This window comes from Castor canadensis, chromosome 18 (assembly GCF_047511655.1).
Source record: "Castor canadensis chromosome 18, mCasCan1.hap1v2, whole genome shotgun sequence".
Taxonomy (NCBI): Eukaryota; Metazoa; Chordata; class Mammalia; order Rodentia; family Castoridae; genus Castor; species Castor canadensis.
The window spans coordinates 10,960,670-10,978,091 of record NC_133403.1 but is presented as its reverse complement, the minus strand read 5'-3'; the positions used below and the strand labels follow the sequence as shown (position 1 = coordinate 10,978,091).

General features: G+C 55.4%; 2 protein-coding genes across 11 annotated transcripts in view; both read left to right on the top strand.

Annotated features, from left to right (window-relative positions):
- Positions 1–6,432, top strand: part of Cabin1 (calcineurin binding protein 1) — a 143,242-nt gene extending 136,810 nt beyond the window's left edge. For 4 of the 9 annotated variants that reach the window (XM_020169887.2, XM_074060806.1, XM_074060805.1 and 1 more), the window contains exons 35-37: positions 4,060–4,224; positions 5,416–5,642; positions 5,851–6,430. In XM_020169887.2, the coding sequence (XP_020025476.1) occupies positions 4,060–4,224; positions 5,416–5,642; positions 5,851–5,994 (536 nt within the window). In that variant the 3' untranslated portion in view covers positions 5,995–6,430. Of the gene's footprint in view, positions 1–4,059; positions 4,225–5,402; positions 5,643–5,850 lie in introns of all 9 variants that reach the window. The other 5 variants (XM_074060808.1, XM_074060809.1, XM_074060810.1 and 2 more) reach the window with 3 other exon arrangements.
- Positions 6,433–7,668: 1,236 nt separating this feature from the next.
- On the top strand, positions 7,669–16,575 carry Susd2 (sushi domain containing 2). Of its 2 annotated transcripts, XM_020169895.2 has the most exons (17): positions 7,671–7,803; positions 8,218–8,556; positions 8,714–8,829; positions 10,315–10,522; positions 10,764–10,915; positions 11,410–11,577; positions 12,115–12,289; positions 12,424–12,625; positions 12,809–12,894; positions 12,981–13,249; positions 13,337–13,480; positions 13,576–13,734; positions 14,635–14,883; positions 15,026–15,298; positions 15,412–15,588; positions 15,673–15,775; positions 15,904–16,575. In XM_020169895.2, the coding sequence occupies exons 3-17, from the start codon at positions 8,754–8,756 to the stop codon at positions 15,926–15,928; spliced, it is 2,466 nt and encodes an 821-aa protein (XP_020025484.1). In that variant the 5' UTR covers positions 7,671–7,803; positions 8,218–8,556; positions 8,714–8,753; the 3' UTR covers positions 15,929–16,575. The 2 variants fall into 2 exon arrangements, with proteins under 2 accessions (XP_073916912.1, XP_020025484.1); XM_074060811.1 differs by lacking the exon at positions 13,576–13,734 and having other exon boundaries at positions 7,669–7,803; positions 8,218–8,829.
- The last annotated feature ends 847 nt before the right edge of the window (positions 16,576–17,422 follow it).

The following is a 17,422-nucleotide window of genomic DNA, read 5'->3' as shown; positions in this document are numbered from 1 at the left end:
ACCTATAATCCTACCTATCTGGGAGGCAGAGATCAGGAGGATCACAGCTCGAAGCCAGTCCTGGCAAATAGTTCACGAGACCCTATCTCAAAAATACCCAACACATAAAAGGGCTGGCAGAGTGGTTCAAGTGGTAGAAAGCCTGCCTAGTAAGTGTAAAGCTCTGAGTTCAAACCTCAGTACCTCCAAAAAGAAATGAATTGTAACTGGTGGCTCCACCACAATATGACCTGAGTGGTCTTTTTTCCTCTCTCTGCCTCAGTTTCCTATATAGAAGGTATAAAAGGAGGTTAATAGCACTACAGAATTTAGAGCAACACTTGTCAGATAAGAATACCTTTGTTGGACATGGTGGTACACAACTTACAATCCTTGCGCTTAGGATGTGGGAAACAGGAGGATTTAGAGTTTGAGGCCAGCCAGTGCTACATAGCAAGACCCTGTCTCAAAAAATAGAAAGTCAAAAAATACATAGCTGTGGTATGGGTTTGGTAGTGGTGGTGAATTCAAAACATAGTGATAAGGTGAGTCCACAGTCTGAGTAAATTAGTAAGTCACTCCCACAAACACTCAGCTTTTTCCTTCTTACCTCAGGTTGTCCTGCCCTCTGCCTTTCCTGTGCTCCCATCATCTTGTAGTGTCTGAGAATTGGGAATCCAGGAGTGATTTAGTGTGGGATGGAGGAGAGTCCTAGCTCAAGGTCTCTTGTGCAGTTGCATTCAAGCTGTCATCTGGTCATCTCAGCTCTCTCAAGAGTGATTGGCAGCCTCAGATCTTCACTGGCTGTTGCCTAGAGGCCTCAGTTCCTCCCTTGTGGAACCAAGTGTCTCCATGTCACGATGAGCTAGAGTCATAGTGAGCATGAAGGAAGCCACATCTGGTAACCTAATTTCAGAAGGGCTGACCGTCATCACTGGCCACATACCAACCCTGCTATAGAGGGATGGGATATCCCTTGAGGTGGGTACCAGGATGCTGCAGCAGGGCCACCTAGAGACTGGCTTCCTTTATTCCTTTCACCTTCACCTGCCTGTCCCTTGAGCAGGCCAGAACCCCACAATTCACATCCTTTTCTCTTCTAACTGTTGGATCAGAGGAAGAGTATGTTTCTAAGTGTACATTCATCAGAGATGATCCTTTCCTATTTCCTTAAAACTAGATTAAGTGTCCTTTACCAGAATGAAACACAAATAAGCATGGGTGGTTGACAGCCTTGACTGAGAATGTGTGCCCCTGAAAGCCTGGAAAAGGGACCTTCTGCTGAGGACCTGGCACCTGCCCACTCTCTTGACCAGCCCACCTTCCACTACCACACCTGCCCACCTCAGGACTGCTGTTTGATCCATAAGTATATGGTGTTTGTCTGACCCTGCTGGGGTGAGTGTCCCTAGTGGTTCTCGGATCTTTCTGGTGGTCAAGGCCTGGCTGAGACAGGTCCATTCTCCCAAGCCCATATTCTACAACCTCTAGAATGAGGAACACCCTTAGTGAGAAGGTGCTGGCTCTCAGCAGGGTCCAGACTCCCCAGGCATGACAGAGTAGTATGGCAGTGTGGTCAGGGTTTGCTACTTCTGGTGATGGTGGGTACTACTTGCAAAAACACCCTGTGACTAGAGAGTGACCAGAGGGCATATGGACCTGGAGCCAAAGCTAGCATGATACCATGAAGTTGGGGCTGAGCAATGCCTGGACCATCTGGCTCAGACTTGAGGACAAATTTCCCCCAGGACACCCTCCCAAAGTGAGAGAACTAAGAGAACAGAGGAGGCCCTGATGAATGTTATGCCAAAGGCAAGCTGCCCTGCCTCCCCTCCAAGCTGCCCCTTACTTTCACGGAAGAGGCAGCTGGGAGCATCCAGCTCTAGCCTATCCTGCCTGCTATGGCCTGCACAACCCCAAGCCCCAGTGAGGAACTCACCTAAACTGTGCTGCCCAGACCATGGCCCCATGCAGCATATGCACTCCCAGGAGCTCAGGCTCAGCCAGTGCTCACGCCTCCTATCTCCTTAAGGGGACCCATGCACACCCATTGCTGTGCTGTTCAGTTTCCTCTGGGCCCATGACTATCTTCTTTTTTGTGGATGTCCCACCCCAGGCCAGGATCTCATTTTATGCAGATCCCTAGAACTGATTCTCCAGCTGCTGGGACAGTACTGCCCAAATGAGGGAAGGTCTCTTTCTTTGAGACCCTAGGGCCACAGGATTAGGGGGACTGGCTTGCCAGCCTCAAGTGGGTCCTAAGATTCTAGGATAGTTTGAGCTAGGCATGAGTCTTGAATCAGCCAGCACAGACCTGGTGCCAGGCTGTCAGGGGGAGAGGAGAGTTGTCTTCATGGCACAGGAGCTCTGCCCGACTACCTGCTTCCCACCCAGAGGCCAAGGCTCCAAACAGCCCTTTTCTGTAGGCTTGGCCCCCAGTAGGCGCCCTTGCCTAGATGGCTCTGGTAGCCCTGGTAAAGGGAGGAGTCTACCTGGCCCAAGGAGTACTGTCCTAGGATTCTGAGTCTCTACTAGATACCACCAAAGGCTCTCCTTCCTCCTCCTGGTGCCCCCCCCAAGCCAGAAAGAGCTAGGAAAGGTGGACAGCCCCTGGCACTACTCTTGGAGCACAGGAGCAAGCTGCCCTGATACTGGTCACCCCGAGGGCACCTTTCACCCATTTTGGGGACTCTAGGTTCTGTCCAGGGTGTGTCTGGTCCAATCTCACTACAGTCAGTCCAGTAGATTCCTGTCAGCAGGGAAGCCAGGCGTCTGTCCTCCCTCACCTGAGTGCAGTCCCATCTCCACCCCCAGGGAGCAGCTGCTTAAGGGAAGTGTCCTGCCAGGGCAGGTGAGCTGTTGTCCCCTGTGGAAGGGTATGACCTTGGGCCAGGGCCCAGCGAGGACCAGTTTGGTGGGTGTGTGGACAACACCCTGTCCTGTAGGTGAAGGTGGTCTGGGAGCTCTGCAGGAGAAGTCTTTAGAGGTGCTTCCCACTGCCAGCCATTGTGTTGGACTGTGATCTGGATTGACAGACCTTGAGAACAAAAGAAGGAGTGGCCCAGGATCTACCTAGAGGGCCTTCCCAAGCTGGGTGTGGTAGCTCACCTGTGTTCCCAACTACTGTGAAGGCTGAAGTGGGAGGATCACTTGAGAAGGTCAAGGTCAACCTGGACCACATAGAGATCCAGTCTCAAAAAAAAAAAAAAAAAAAAACCTCCAGACCCTGAAGCAGCTATGTGGAGACCAGAACAGGGTAGCTCAGTGGCCTGACAGACTGCATGCCATGCCAACCTTTGTCTTATAAGCTGTCCCCTCTTGCTGGCCAGTTTTCCCTACTGAGGAGGTAGGGAGTGCAAGCATTCCTGACAGAAGCCTGAGTTGGTAGGTAGGGGCTGGACAGGCAGTATGGTGAAAAACTGTAGGCTTGAGTGAGCAGGAAGAAGGGAACAACCTGGGAGCTGGAGCAATGAGGAAGCAGGCGGCAGGACCTGGGAAGGCCTATGTGTCTGCAACACTGATGCTAAGTAAGGGCCTGGGTAGCAGCAGTAAGTGCAGCCTTTGCCCCTCAGACCCATTTGGCCTCTGCCTCATGCCAGGGAAGGAATCTTTTGGCCCATTGGGCGGGAGAGGGGGTTGGCGTGAGCATGATGCTACTGTATGCTCTGTCTACTTGGTCTTAATTGGATGGTGTTAGTTCTGGTCCTGACCCCCAATATAGTTGCCACTTCCATGAGCCAGAAAGAGCCATGCCCACACATACACCTACCCACATACACGAGTTCACCTCTCACAGCCGTGTCCCCACTATGTCAAGCATACAGCTGTCCAGCATGGGAGAATCCACCTGGGAGATGAGAGATCTCCTGAAATTACCAGCTCATCCCTTGCCTGCAACTCTCCCAGAAGAGTTCCCAGGCCACTTCCATGGATATGTAAAACCACCTCAGACCAGGTCCCCACATTCCCACATTCCTTGCCAGGTGTCCCAGGGCCTGGCATAGATGCATACATGCCCATGAGGTGGCCCTGCCCTGACTGGGTAAGTATGTCACCTACAGCTGATCTGTGTTCCCACAGAGGGAGAAGAGCTGGCAGAAGTGGCAGAGGGCACCAGCTGCCCACCTCAGGAGCCACAGCACAATCAACAGGTGAAGATGGCCCCCACAGGCTCCCCAGCAGAGCCTCACTGCTGGCCAGTGGAGGCTGCCGCCCAGTCAGGCACCGAGCCCACCTGCAGCCAAGGTAAGGCCAGCTGGAAGCAGCCAGCACTGGTTCCAGGCTGCCTCACAGCTGGCAGCCATGATAGGCTTTCCTACCACCAAGGAGGGGAGGCCCAGTGGAGGTGATATAGGGAGGAAAGGTAGGGCAATGCAGGGTGGGCAGGAGAATAAAGGAAGAACTTAGGCTGGAGTCTGGTATGGACCACTATCAGGGCCCCCAGAGCCTCTTATTTCACCCCTGGCTTCACAGATGGGTCCTAGTGAGGGCAGGTGTCTTGCTCGTGGCTGTCATCCCACTGTAGAGCTCAGATGGGATAGGAGGCCAGGAGAGGACCAGCCATGTACAGGGAAGAGCTTGGACCCAGTCACTGAGGCATCCCCATGGGCAGCTGAGACAAAGCCCAGTCCCAGCCTCTGTCCAGACTGTTCTCATCAGCCACCCTACACAGCCAGGCCCCTTGGGAACTCCTCCTGGCTGGGCCTCCCACAGACCATTCAGGATGGCAGGACCTGGCGCCAGCCAACAGGGACAAGGCTTGGGTTCTGAGTAAGTCCCGCTCCTTTTAAAGCCATGGGGCTGTAGAGGAATGTGGAACCCTGCCAGGACAGCCAGATTGCTCCCAGCTGACACAGCTCCCTGGAGGCTGCCAAGTCCAGAGCTGCAGCCAGCAACCTCCCCAGCTGCCTCTAGGCTCCAGGCAAATGCAGCCCCTCAGTGAAGGGAAAGTACACACACTGGGGCTGGCACAATGACATGCCTGGCTGAGTGACTAACTCTGGCCTTCAGTGTCCTCCCTGTAGTGTGGACACCAACAGGACATGTGTCCTGGAATGGTTTAGGGGCTACAACTGTTCATGTAAGCATAATGCCTGGGGAAGTGAGTCCCAGAATCACTGAGAAGACTTGGGGAAGCTCCCTGTGTGCCACACCCTCCCTGGGCTCTCAGAGTCCACAGTGCTTCTGGGTGGGGGACACAACCCCAGCATCAGAGTTGAGTCTTTGCAGGCCTGAGCTGAGCAGTTGCCCAAGATGGAGGCCTAGGGGCCTGACAGGCAGCACAAGCAAAATATCATGCAGGCCTGGAGCCAGCAAGGAGAGGGCACTTTGGGTGCCTCTGTCTTCCAGAGGAGAAACTGAGTCCAGAGCAGGGAAGGGACAAGCAGGCTCAGGAATCTGCAAGCAAAGCTCAGTCTCTAAAGTCTCCCCCAACAGCCACCAGCTCCAAGGTCCCCAGCAGTGGGAGTGCCCAGCCACCCGAGGGCCACCCAGGCAAGGCCGAGCCCAGCCGGGCCAAGTCCCGCCTCCTGCCCAGCATGCCAAAGTTGGTGATCCCCTCGACCACCACCAAGTTCCCCCCTGAGATCACCGTCACACCGCCCACCCCGACCCTGCTCTCCCCCAAAGGCAGCATCTCGGAGGAGACCAAGCAGAAACTGAAGGTGACCATGGGTAATGGGCAGGGGTACAAGTCACAGGGAGCCTGGCTGGAGGGCCTGATTATGGGGAGCCTAAAGTGGGGGGCTAGTTTACTGGGGGCCTGGGGCAGGGACTCAGTCTACTGGGGGGCCTGGATGAGGGTTTGAGTTAAAGTCAAGAGGCCTGGGGCAGAGCCAGGAGCCCCTGACCAGTGCCCTGCCCTGTCTGCAGTCAGCAATCCTGTCTGCCCAGTCAGCCGCCAATGTGAGGAAGGAGAGCCTGTGCCAGCCGGCCCTAGAGGTCCTGGAGACATCCAGCCAGGAGTCCTCACTAGAGAGTGAAACGGATGAGGATGACGACTACATGGACATCTGAGGGGGAATACCTGGAGCCCCATAGCCACGCCCGGAAGGGCCACCCAGGCCTGGAATGCCCCTTTGGCCCAGAGACTGGGCAAGGCCAAAGGCCCACATAGGGTACCATTTCCCATGCAGCCTTCCAGGAGCCTACCCAGCTGCCTCTTCAGTGTGGGAGTCCAGAGGAGGAGGAGGCCCAGCTTAACTACATGAGGCTGAATTGGTCACAATCTGCACTGCAGGACTGGCATCCTTTTCTATGAAATGTTAACTTTGTAAATGTGCCCACACCAGCGCATCCAACTTCACGTCCATACTATGGTGCCAGGACGAGCCAGGCTCTGCTAGGTCCCAGTGGAGGGGTTATCTAGGGCCAGGCTCGCCCCACACCCTTTTTTTTTTTTTTTTGGTTTCTTTTCTAATAAAGATGGAATGATGGTCTTTGCCTCTTTGCTCATCCCCTAGGGAAGGCTAGGTGGGGGGAGGGGGGCAGGACAGACCCCTTTGGGTGAGTCTGTAGCTGGTCCTGGAAGGGTGCCAGGGGGATCCCCAGAGCTCAATGGGGAGTACAGTGGATGGGAGAACATAGGAAGGCAGGGCCCAGCCACAGCTGAGGAGCTGGCAGTGGGCACTGTGGGGAGAGGATGTAAGGAAGTGGGGACCTATCTCCCTTCACATTCCACCCACTCACATGGGACCAGCTACATAAGTTGTAGGGCCCAGTACGAGACACATGGAAGACCCACCTTGATCAAAAAATTAGTATTTTTTCTTTTTTTTTTTTTTTGAGATAGGGTTTCACTATATACCCCAGGCTGACCTTGAACTCACCATCCTTCTGCCTCAGCTTCTGAAGTAGCTGGGATTACTGATGTGTACCACCAGGCCTAGCTAAAAATTTAATTCAAGTTTCAGGACCACAACAAAGCATTAAACAAGCCCATAATATGGCACTGTCCTCCCAGGTTCCAGACCCATCTGTTTTGGGTATACTCAGGTTCCAGGCACAAATACCTGCCCTTCACAACTGTCACCCCCAGCACCTCGAGGGCAATCTGCCCCTAAGCACTGGGCCACGATGGAGATGGGGCACCTCCTTTCTGTCCTGTGTCTCCCATGGGCTGAGCACTACCCTGGGTCCCCAGCCCAGGCAATTTGGAACCAGAAGCATGGTGGCCCAGAATGGATCATGGCTGGACCCATCATCTGAAAAGCCAAGCGATCATTGCCAGCAGTGATTCATCCAACACCCCCACCCCCTACCCTATAATTGGAAGCATTCTCAGTCCTGGGCCTGGGATGCGTCCCAGGACCAGCCCTGACATGAGACCTCAGTGTCCACACTCAGGACACCTACCCACAGGGGTGCCTGGGTGCCCAACAGCTTTGTAAGAGACTCTCTCCCATCTGGAAGGTGAAGATCTCACCAAATGCTTTTGTGGGGTGCAGTTAGAGTAAGGGGCCATACCTGGAGCAGTTCTGGTAGAGGGCCCCAGTTCTGACTCCCCTGCTACAGACTTCCTTTGACACTTGGTAGGAGCCAGCCTCTTTATATCTGGACCCACAGGAGCCCTGCAAGTGGCCACCAATCCCAGCTGGTTCCAGGCAGCCACACCTAGGCAAGAAAGGGGACAGGGACAAAATGGGCTGGCTGGGCCCCAGGATCTGAGGCCCAGATGACCTCAGCTCATGTTCTTCCCCTAACCTACCAGCTTCAGCTCCCTGTGAGGTTGGCAAATATGTCTTCTTTGGACATCTTGAGAAACTGCAACCGAGAGGGGACCACCTGCCTGTCTTGATATCCAGCTCAAGTGACCACAGGCCCTAAGTGAGTCCCAGGCCTGGGACCGTCATGGCTGACCCAGGTTTGGTGGGGAGGGTGGGGGTGGTGGTTAAGGGCCTACCTTAACACCTGCTTGGCTTCAGTTTCCTCATCCGCATGAGGATTAGGGAGGGAAACTCTGAAGAGATTGTGCAAACTCCCTGAGTGACTGCACAGGGGCAAGTGTGGCTGCGCGGGCCTTGTCTCTGGGGTCCCCTGCCCTGGGTGGAGGCTTTCAGAAATCTTGTGTATGGGCCTGTTGCTGCAGCCGGGCCTGGGCACCCCTTGCACAGCTGTCCCCTCAGTGCCACCTCTGTCCCAGAGCTCAGCCAGTATCTAACCTGGCAGCTCTGGCCCTCTGAGATCATCCACACTACACATAGGCCCTGGCATGAATCTGTTTGCTCTCTCACCTGCCAGGCTGTGAGGAGGGATTAGCAGCACCTCCTCCCTTCAGGAAGCTGAGGGGTGAGAATATGAGATCTGTCCGGAGGACACTGGGTCTGGAATCCTGCCCATTTCAGTGACAGCCCCGCCTCATCCACCCTACAGCATCCCATCTCCTGCAGAAGCTCCGCCCTGCTTGCTAGTCTGGGCTGGAACCCAGTTGGAGCTGCAGCCTCTGGACATACTGCTCATCTTATGTCAAAGGTCCTGTAACTGGAGGCTCCAGCCTCCTAGCTCTCCCACTGGGTCCGAGGGTTCAGCCCCCTCCCCCGTGTTCCTTGCAGTCGGGACAGGAATGTGCTAACAGAGCAGGTTGGGCTCCCCGTTGGTTCCTGGTCCACACAGGCACCTATGGACTTTGAGAGGGGACCGAATGAGGAGGGGTGGTGTGGGGCGGTGCTACACAGTGTGGAGCTGTCGGGCGGGGCCAGCCCAGTGGGAAGTGAGTGAGTTCTGTCTGCCGCCTCAGAGCACACTACTGCCTGCCGGCTGCAGACACAGTCTACACCATGAAGCTGACCTTCCTGCCCTGGGTCCTGCTGCTACTGATGACAGCCACCAGTCCAGGACTCTGGCCCACTGCAGGTATGCCCCCACTCTGCCCTTCTGTCCCCTTTATCTGTCCATCTGTCTTATCAGCCAGGCTGGAACAGATACCCACCCTGAGCTCAGCCTCTTTCCATCTGTCAGACCATCTGTGGCTGTGCTGGGGGCGGTGTGAAGAATTTCTGAGGCTCCCAGGGTTGAGGAGCCTTCAGTAGGGATGAGGGGGTCTGGGCTGATCCCACTTTACACCCACTTGGAGCTGGGAGGGAGGCAATAGAGACATTGACCTGAACCCAAGCTCCAATGGAGGGCGTAATCACATATAGGGAGCCTCCCAGCCACCTGCCCAACCCTAGGCAGGATTGCCGGTCCTCATCAGGATGTGACTGAACCCAAAAACATCAAAAAGAAGGTTTGAATTCCAGAGCTTTGACCCTGGCCCCAGGCTGAGCTAGGAGTCACCAAGCCACAATTTCCCACCTAATTCCATCTTCCATCTATCTTACAGGAAAGTGTCACTACCCTCCTACCACTTTTATCTCACTTACTGGCATCTCAAAGCCTCTTCCCCACACCCCATCACATCCTTGAAGTCATCATATCCTTGGCCAATAAATATTTATTGCCACTCTTGAATGCTAGCCATTGCATTTAGTGAAGGGCGGCTGGGGTGGCTCAGGCCCAGGCCTGGCCCTTGACTGGCTTCTTTTAGTTGGGGGATGGGGAAGGGCCAGATGGAATTTGCAAGCCTGAATTCTTGCGCCACACCCTAGTCTCCACCCTCCAGCTCTGGAGGGACCAATCTGAAAATAATGCCCCTGATACTGGTCCCCCATAGCCCACAGGATAAGGCTTGGATCTGATGTCCACAACTCCCTGTGGTGCATTCTTGACTATCCTCTCCTCAGTCCCAGGTTTCCTGCTGGAAATATCTCGCCTGTCTGCTGAAATGAATGGAGCATCCCTGACCTTGGTGGGTGGGGGTCTCTGGGCTCAACTGTTTCCCTCTGGGAAAGGAGGTAGGGCAGGCTCAGCCCAGGTCTTGAATGGGACTCTTAACAGCCATGTGTTCAGACCCCTGCCTAGGCAAGCAAGAGAGGTCCTTGTCTAGAATGTGGGGCCCCCATATAGCACATTGTCCATAGATACCTCGAGAGCCAAAAGAGGCTGCCCAGACCCATGACAGGGGCTCAGGCAACAGTGACCCTCTGAGGATGCCTGCCCTGTGAGCTACAGGACTTAGTGTCAGTACAGCCCAAGGACCTACTCCTGACTCTCCCAAGGTTGACGTCTCAGCCATTTTCCCCTATTCTAAACAGTCCACCCAACCATTATCTGTTGCTAATTATCTGAGATCTGTGACTTTCCACTGGGTCCACGTGGTGGCTAGTGCAAGTCCCAAGCCAGCATTCTCTTAGGAATGCTTTTTTATAACAGACTCCAGGGAAAATAGAGACAGGCCCTACACACAGGGTGACTGGCCCAGGACACACCCAGCCAGGTGCTCAGAGCTCTCCTCTCCAGGTGCCCAGGAGAGCTGCTCCCTGCGCTGTGGAAACAAGACTGGACCCTGCTCCTGCCACCCAACCTGCTTGGGCCTTGGCACCTGCTGCTTGGACTTCCAGGACTTCTGTCTAGAGATTTCACCCTCCTCGGGCTCCATGATGGGTGGCAAGGACTTTGTGGTACAGCATATCGAATGGTCCAGCTCCACAAATGGCGTGATCTGCAGGTGGGAGACCTGAGGGGCTGGATCATCAGGCCCTTCACACTCCAGTCCCATGCACGAAGGAGACCCAGACCCACTGGGTCTACCAACCCCAACTGGTTGGCTTGGTGGAGCCTTGGGATCGAGGACAGGCAGGAGGGCCTGCCTGGCTGGACCTGTTCCTTGAGGCCAGGGGGTCCAGGACTTTGAGAAGGTCAGCTCATCTGGCCCAGCCTCCCTTGCCACCTCTATTCTTCTCCCTCAGGTTTAAGGAAAGTATCCAGACCCTTGGTTATGTGGACTCCTTGAAGCAGGTGCACTGCGTGTCACCTTTGCTCTACGAGAGTGGCCGCATCCCTTTCACCATCTCGATGGACAACGGCCACTCTTTCAATCTCACAGGCACCTGGCTAGCTGGTGAGCCCTCACCTGGCCAAACCAGTACAGACTGCAGGCCCCAGACCCCACCCTCCATGAGCCCTGGTTTCCACCTACAACCTAAGCCCACAGGGACTTTCCCCAGTGCTAATCTATGCACACTGAGACCTGGTCTACCTACCTGCCACCCTGGTTGAACCAGTCCTCTGGATGGGAGTTCCCTCAACTCATTATCTCAACCCCTGGTATCCAGAAAGGAGTCTGGCCCAACAGGAGCCGGGGCTGCAGGGGTCCCAAGAGAGATGAACTAGTGCCTGCTGCTCAACCCTGTTAGGACAGGCCAGGCCAGGCCAGGCCCCTTCCTCTCCTGGCCTTGTCCTTTTCTGCCGACAGGGTCTGAGAGAGACTACCACCTAACCCCTTCAGTGGGTTTTTCTTGGGAGGTCCTCACAACCCTCAGAGCCCCAAGCACTCCTCCCCTATACCTCCTGGGCCCCAAGACCTTCCCTCACATTTCACCTGCCCCTGCTCAGCACATCCCAACAAAGTGTCAGAATCGGAGAAGAGCCAGCTGGTAAACGAGACCCACTGGCAATATTATGGCACCTCGGGTACCACTGGTAACCTCAGTCTCACCTGGAACACCTCGATGCTTCCCACGCCAGCTGTCACCATAGAGCTATGGGGCTATGAGGAGACAGGTAAGGCTAGCTGAGGACTGATGTAGGCATCAGGAACTTTGGGCTCCCAGCAGTGAGAGAGAGAATCTCAGGTTGGGGGAGGGGGGTGGGTTTCTAGGCAGAGGAGGAAGTAAGGGCATTCCAGGCAGGGATTGGGGGTCAGGAGCAAGGAACATGCAGCTAAGGGAGAGGAACAGCAGTAATTTCCATCAGCTGAGTGAGGGAGAGAGCTAGGTGAAAGATGCCTGTCTGTTTGGGGCCCCACATCCAGTGGAGGTTTGGATGCCTTGGGCCTCCTTGTGCTGGAGATAGAAGCTAACTGCCCTGTCTTCTATGAGCCTGGCATGGCCCAGGGCTGTGTGTATAAAGAAGTGGTGGTCATCCAAGCCGGAGTGCCTGCAGTACAGATCCCACAGGGACCTGGTTTTGCTTATGTGTCTATTCACCTTTTTATCCATCTGTCAAGCAGCTCAGTGCCAAAGACTAGGGCCAGCCCTTCTCCTGCCCCACGGGTTGTTGGAGGAGTCCTAGAGCTGACCGAGGCCTTCTCTCCCTCAGGGATACCATATTCAGAAAACTGGACAGCAGAGTGGTCCTACCTCTACCCACTGGCCACAAATATCCCAAACTCTGGCTCTTTCACCTTCACTCCAAAACCTGCACTTCCCAACTACCAGAAATGGAAAGTGGGTGCACTTCGGATCATTGACAGCAAGAACTACGCAGGGCAGAAGTAAGGGCCTCTGAGTAGCTGGGGGCAGTCCACCTGCAGACTACTATGCTTGTTGGGGAAATCCAAAGCCAGGGGTAACTGAGGGAGTGGCATGGCTTTCACAGCCCTTAACTTCTGCACCATCACTGCTGCAGGGATGTACAGGCACTTTGGACCAATGATCACGCCCTGGCCTGGCACCTAGGCGATGACTTCCGGGAAGACTCTGTTGCCTGGGCCCGCTCACAGTGCCTGGCCTGGGAGGCTCTAGAGGACCAGCTGCCAGATTTCCTGAAGGAGCTGCCTGACTGTCCCTGCACCCTGGCCCAGGCCCGGGCTGACTCCGGTCGCTTCTTTGTAAGCCTCTGAACCCTTTAGGGTCCAAGATAAGGGGAGGGAACATGAAGGGCCAGTCTTCTCCACTGAGGCCGACACAGGCCCCCCAGGAGATGGGATTGGGATATGAGCACCCCCATAGGGTCAGCTCCCAGGAAGGGAGGGGATGCAGAACCCAGGTGACAGCTATTGGCTACTCTGCAGACGGACTATGGTTGTGACATCGAGCATGGCAGTGTTTGCACCTACCACCCAGGGGCTGTGCACTGTGTGCGCTCCGTGCAAGCCAGGTGAGCCACTGGACCAGGAATGGGAAGAGACAGTGGGGACTGGGGGCAGGCTGCCTATGGTGGCCCTGACCGGCTGTTGCCTTCAGTCCCCAGTATGGCTCAGGCCAGCAGTGCTGCTACACAGCAGATGGCACACAACTCCTGACTGCTGACTCTACCAGTGGCAGCACCCCAGACCGTGGCCATGACTGGGGCGCGCCCCCATACCGCACACCACCCCGTGTGCCTGGCATGTCCCATTGGCTCTATGATGTCATCAGCTTCTATTACTGCTGCCTCTGGGCACCCGAGTGCTCCCGCTATATGCGGCGACGGCCCTCCAGTGATTGCCGCAATTACCGGCCCCCACACCTAGGTGGGTGCCTGCCTGGGTACCTGCCTGTGGGAGGGTTGGGTAGGGCCGGGTATAAGGAGGCCAACTGACCATCCACTTTTGTCCCAGCCTCTGCTTTTGGGGATCCCCATTTTGTCACCTTTGATGGTACCAACTTCACTTTCAATGGTCGCGGAGAGTATGTGCTACTGGAGGCACCGCTGACTGACCTGAGGGTACAAGCGCGGGCCCAGCCTGAGATGATGACACACGGTGAGGCCAGAGCCCTGCAGGCTCTGAATGGTGCTGGGTAGCTAGGATGGGAGGCAGGGAGCCAAGAGGACCCCACTCTGCATCCACCACCCCAGGCACACAGGCCCGGGGCACAGGGCTGACTGCAGTAGCTGTCCAGGAGGGCAACTCAGATGTGGTGGAGGTGAGGCTGGCTGGAGAGTCTGGGGTCCTGGAGGTGCTGCTGAATCAGGAGGTGCTGAGCTTCACCGAGCAGAACTGGATGGACTTGAAGGGTGAGTGGTGTGGTCAGGAAAGGTCAGCAGGCTGCCTAAGAGCTGAGGGTGGTCATGGGGCTTTCATGTTTCTCCTCAGCCCTGGCTAGAGGCTGAGGTGGGAATCTGTCTGGGTCTCAGATGCAAAGATGGAGACTTCAGGGTTGGGAGAGGGGGCCAGCCCAGCACAACTGGGTGGATGAGTCAGTGCTCCAGCTCATAGCTATCCTAGGCCAAAGAGAAAATGGGCCCAGCATGAAGTCTGTTCTCACATCTTCACACTCATGGATATGCCTGTGTCACACCCATAGGTCTGTTAAGACCCCTGAAAGGCTGGAACTATGGGATGGGTCCTCTCTATGGTTTAGAGGAGCCCATGGGCCATCATGATGGTACTCACCACTGGCCAGGAGGGCTCCACAACTATGATGTGGTCACTCATTCCATCCCGAGAGCTGCTACAAGGAAGCCGACTCTGCAGGTTTAAGGGCGCAGCTCAGAAGTGGCAGTCAGGAGCTGCAGCTCCAGCTTCAGACCCCCTTGCCACCGCAGCTGTGGTACAACAAGGAAAGGAACAAATGAAATGGCTCCCAAGGCGGAGGGTTGGGTGGGGAGGCTGAGTGTCCAAGGACTCCCAGGAAGGGCAGAGTCAGGCAAGACTGCTATAGGCCGATCGGGGAATGACTCCCACATGTAGCCTCAGCAAAGGGATTCTCTATAGGGACTAAGCACCTCAGGTCCGTCTGGGGCCAAATGTGGGTTGAGGATGGTAGAATGTCATAGTCAAGCAGGCTGGACTTGTGGACACCCTCCCCTTCATCTGCAGGTGTTCCCTACTCCATTCTGGAGTTTCATCAAGGGTGAGGGAAGGACACAGGAACCAAGAGAGTAACCTTGACTCATCTCCACCTTTGTGGTCAGGTATGTTCCTGTCAGTGGCCGCTGAGGACAAGGCATCAATCATGTTGTCATCGGGGGCTGGCCTGGAGATCAGCAATCAGGGCCCTTTCCTGAGTGTGGCTGTCCTGCTACCTGAGAAGTTCCTGACCCACACCCATGGCCTCCTCGGGACACTCAATGATGACCCCACTGATGACTTCACCCTACGTAGTGGACAGGTCTTGCCACTGAATGCCAGTGCCCAGCAGCTGTTCCAGTATGGGGCAGACTGTGAGTGACCCCAGGGCATATGCTGGGCACAGTGAGTGTAGCAAGGAGGGGAATGTGTCAGGCAGGATCTATGCTCCAAGGGGAGACCCCAAACCCTAAACCACTGCTTAGAGCTGTGCCCAACCCAGGACTGTCTTCCTAGGGGCCGTGCACAATGACTCCTCCTTGTTTGCATACGACTCCTGGTTTTTGGTCCACAACTTCACATACCAACCCAAGCATGACCCCAACTTCAAGCCCATCTTCTCCAATGAGATCACCCTCAGTCCCAGCCAAGCAGAAGAGGCAACCAAACTGTGTGAGAATGACCCTTTCTGCATCTTCGATGTGGCAGCCACTGGGAGCCTGAGCGTGGGCAATGCCACACGGGTTGCCCACCAGCTGCACCAGCATCGCCTGAAGAGCCTGCAGCCTGGTGAGGGTGGGAGTAGGGGTAGCCTGGGCAAGGAGGAGAGCACCCCAGGCTGGCCAGCTGCATGCAAAGGCCAACAGCTCAGGCCTGTCCTCTATGCTCTGCCCCAACCCCAGTGGTATCCTGTGGCTGGCTGTCTCCTCCTGCCAATGGGTACAAGGAGGGCCTCAAGTACCTGGTGGGCTCCACCATCCGCTTCCACTGCAACACTGGCTATAGCTTGGCTGGGGCAGAGACTAGCACCTGCCAGGCTGACGGCAACTGGTCCACACCCACCCCGGAGTGCCAGTTAGGTGAGGATGCCCTTCCTATGCACCCTCCCCTCCCTGGAAGCCTGCACACCCTAGACCATCCTCATTGCTCTTACCCCTCACCAGGACGGAGCTACACGGTGCTGCTAAGCATCATTTTCGGAGGCCTGGCAGTGGTGGCACTGGTCGCTCTCATCTACATGCTGCTGCAATACAGGAAGGGAAACATGTGAGATTCTAGCCAGGCTGAGGGTTCCACCCTCAGACCCCATCTCTACCCCTTCTTTAGCTCTTGTGGGTCCCTGGGGCAGCTGGTGGGACCACTGTGGCTGGCTCCAAACTGCATCTCTGTTGCAGGAACACACAGAGTTCATATCCCTGAGATGGAGCACACCTGGCCAGCAGCACAGGACCGTCTGGGGGTTGAGATTCAGTCTCCACAGAGAAAGTCCTAGACTCCAAATAGCATGCACCCAGTCCTGTGATGCTCACATCCCTTCAGCTGGACACTAGATACCTTGAGCCTTTTACACCCATGGACTGAAGACCTATTCTGTCATCTCTGACCTGAGGCATAGTGCAGATGTTCTAACTCCCAAATCCCCTGCCATCAATGTTCCACGTTCTGATCCTATATTGTGGCTCTGATTCCTCAGCCTGGAGACTTCATACCCTGGAACTGTAATGTCTGTGCCCCAAGCCCTAATCTCCTGCATCTGACACTCCAATTCTAATACCTCAATCCGAACGCCGGTGGTCCTGAGCCCTGATAAACTGAGACCTGCTACCTACCTTTCCATGGGCCCCCAATGCCGAGCTGCCTTGGTTCCTGCATCATGGGCCCAGCCTGAGATCCAAGATGGCCCCAGGGTAAGGAGAGGCCAAAGCACCCTGAACAGAGAGCAAGATCCCCAGCAGGGAAGAAACTACCCTGTGTACTTCAAGCTTAAGTTTCTACCTCTTCTGGAATCATTTGGGGACACCCCTCCCTGCCTGAACAAGGAGAAAACAAGCTTATTGTATCTCTTCCCTGGTGTCCTGCTGCTCGTGCTATGTCTTACTTTTAGAGAGTTCCATGGTTGTTATGTGGGGTTACATACCTACAGCACTAGGGTTTGAGTCCTGTCTGCTTCATCCACTCCCAGATTACCCGGGACAGGTCCTTCCCTGTCCCCCTCTTCATGTATAAAATGGGATTAAGGACAGTGACTCCCCTCATGGGGTAGGCATGAAGGGACAAAGGGGGTGTCACACTGGGGGCTCAGGAAATAGGAAGGGACAGATCCTACCTGGCAAAACCCATGGGGCCAGACTAGGTGTCTGCCTCTTCACCCTACCCTGGTGTTCCCTGAGAAGAGCTGCCTGCCCCACAGCAAGCTGGCCTTGGCCCTCAACCATGTCCTGTCCCAGCACTGCCCTGCAATCGGGCTTCTTGGCTGGACACAGCTACTGGTAAGGCCCAGTGTAAGTCCTTGGGTGACCAGGACCCATGTTCCTTAGCCCAGGAATTTCCAGAAGCTAGGCACAGAGCCAGGCGCCTCATGCCACCACTGCCCACTTGGGCAGCTCCTTACCAGCCCCTCGTCTGGGGCCAGGTATGGAGGGAATGTCCTAGAAGCACAGACTGGGAGACAGCCAGAAGATAAGCAGGGCCCAAAGCCCTCCTTTGTGGAGAGCTCACTGAATGAGAACCATGTAGGGCCTAGGCAAGATTAGATTTGCAACTTTGATCTCAGATGTAGGCGATTGTGGGGGTTGGAGTTTGGGAACTCAGATAACCTGGGTAATTTTGCTTGAGGCCTCTCAGCCTGCGATGCTGGGAGTGGCCACATGAGGGCAGCAGAGGGCAGGAACAATGAGTGCAGGCCGGGGTGCT

What these genes read in the sequence shown, in the direction of transcription:
- Susd2 (XM_020169895.2), top strand. Translation starts at nt 8,754, where the DNA reads ATGAAGCTGACCTTCCTGCCCTGGGTCCTGCTGCTACTGATGACAGCC. An exon ending in ACAAATGGCGTGATCTGCAG is followed by an intron (nt 10,523 to 10,763) that starts GTGGGAGACCTG and finishes CTTCTCCCTCAG; the next exon opens with GTTTAAGGAAAGTATCCAGA. An exon ending in CACAGGCACCTGGCTAGCTG is followed by an intron (nt 10,916 to 11,409) that starts GTGAGCCCTCAC and finishes GCCCCTGCTCAG; the next exon opens with CACATCCCAACAAAGTGTCA.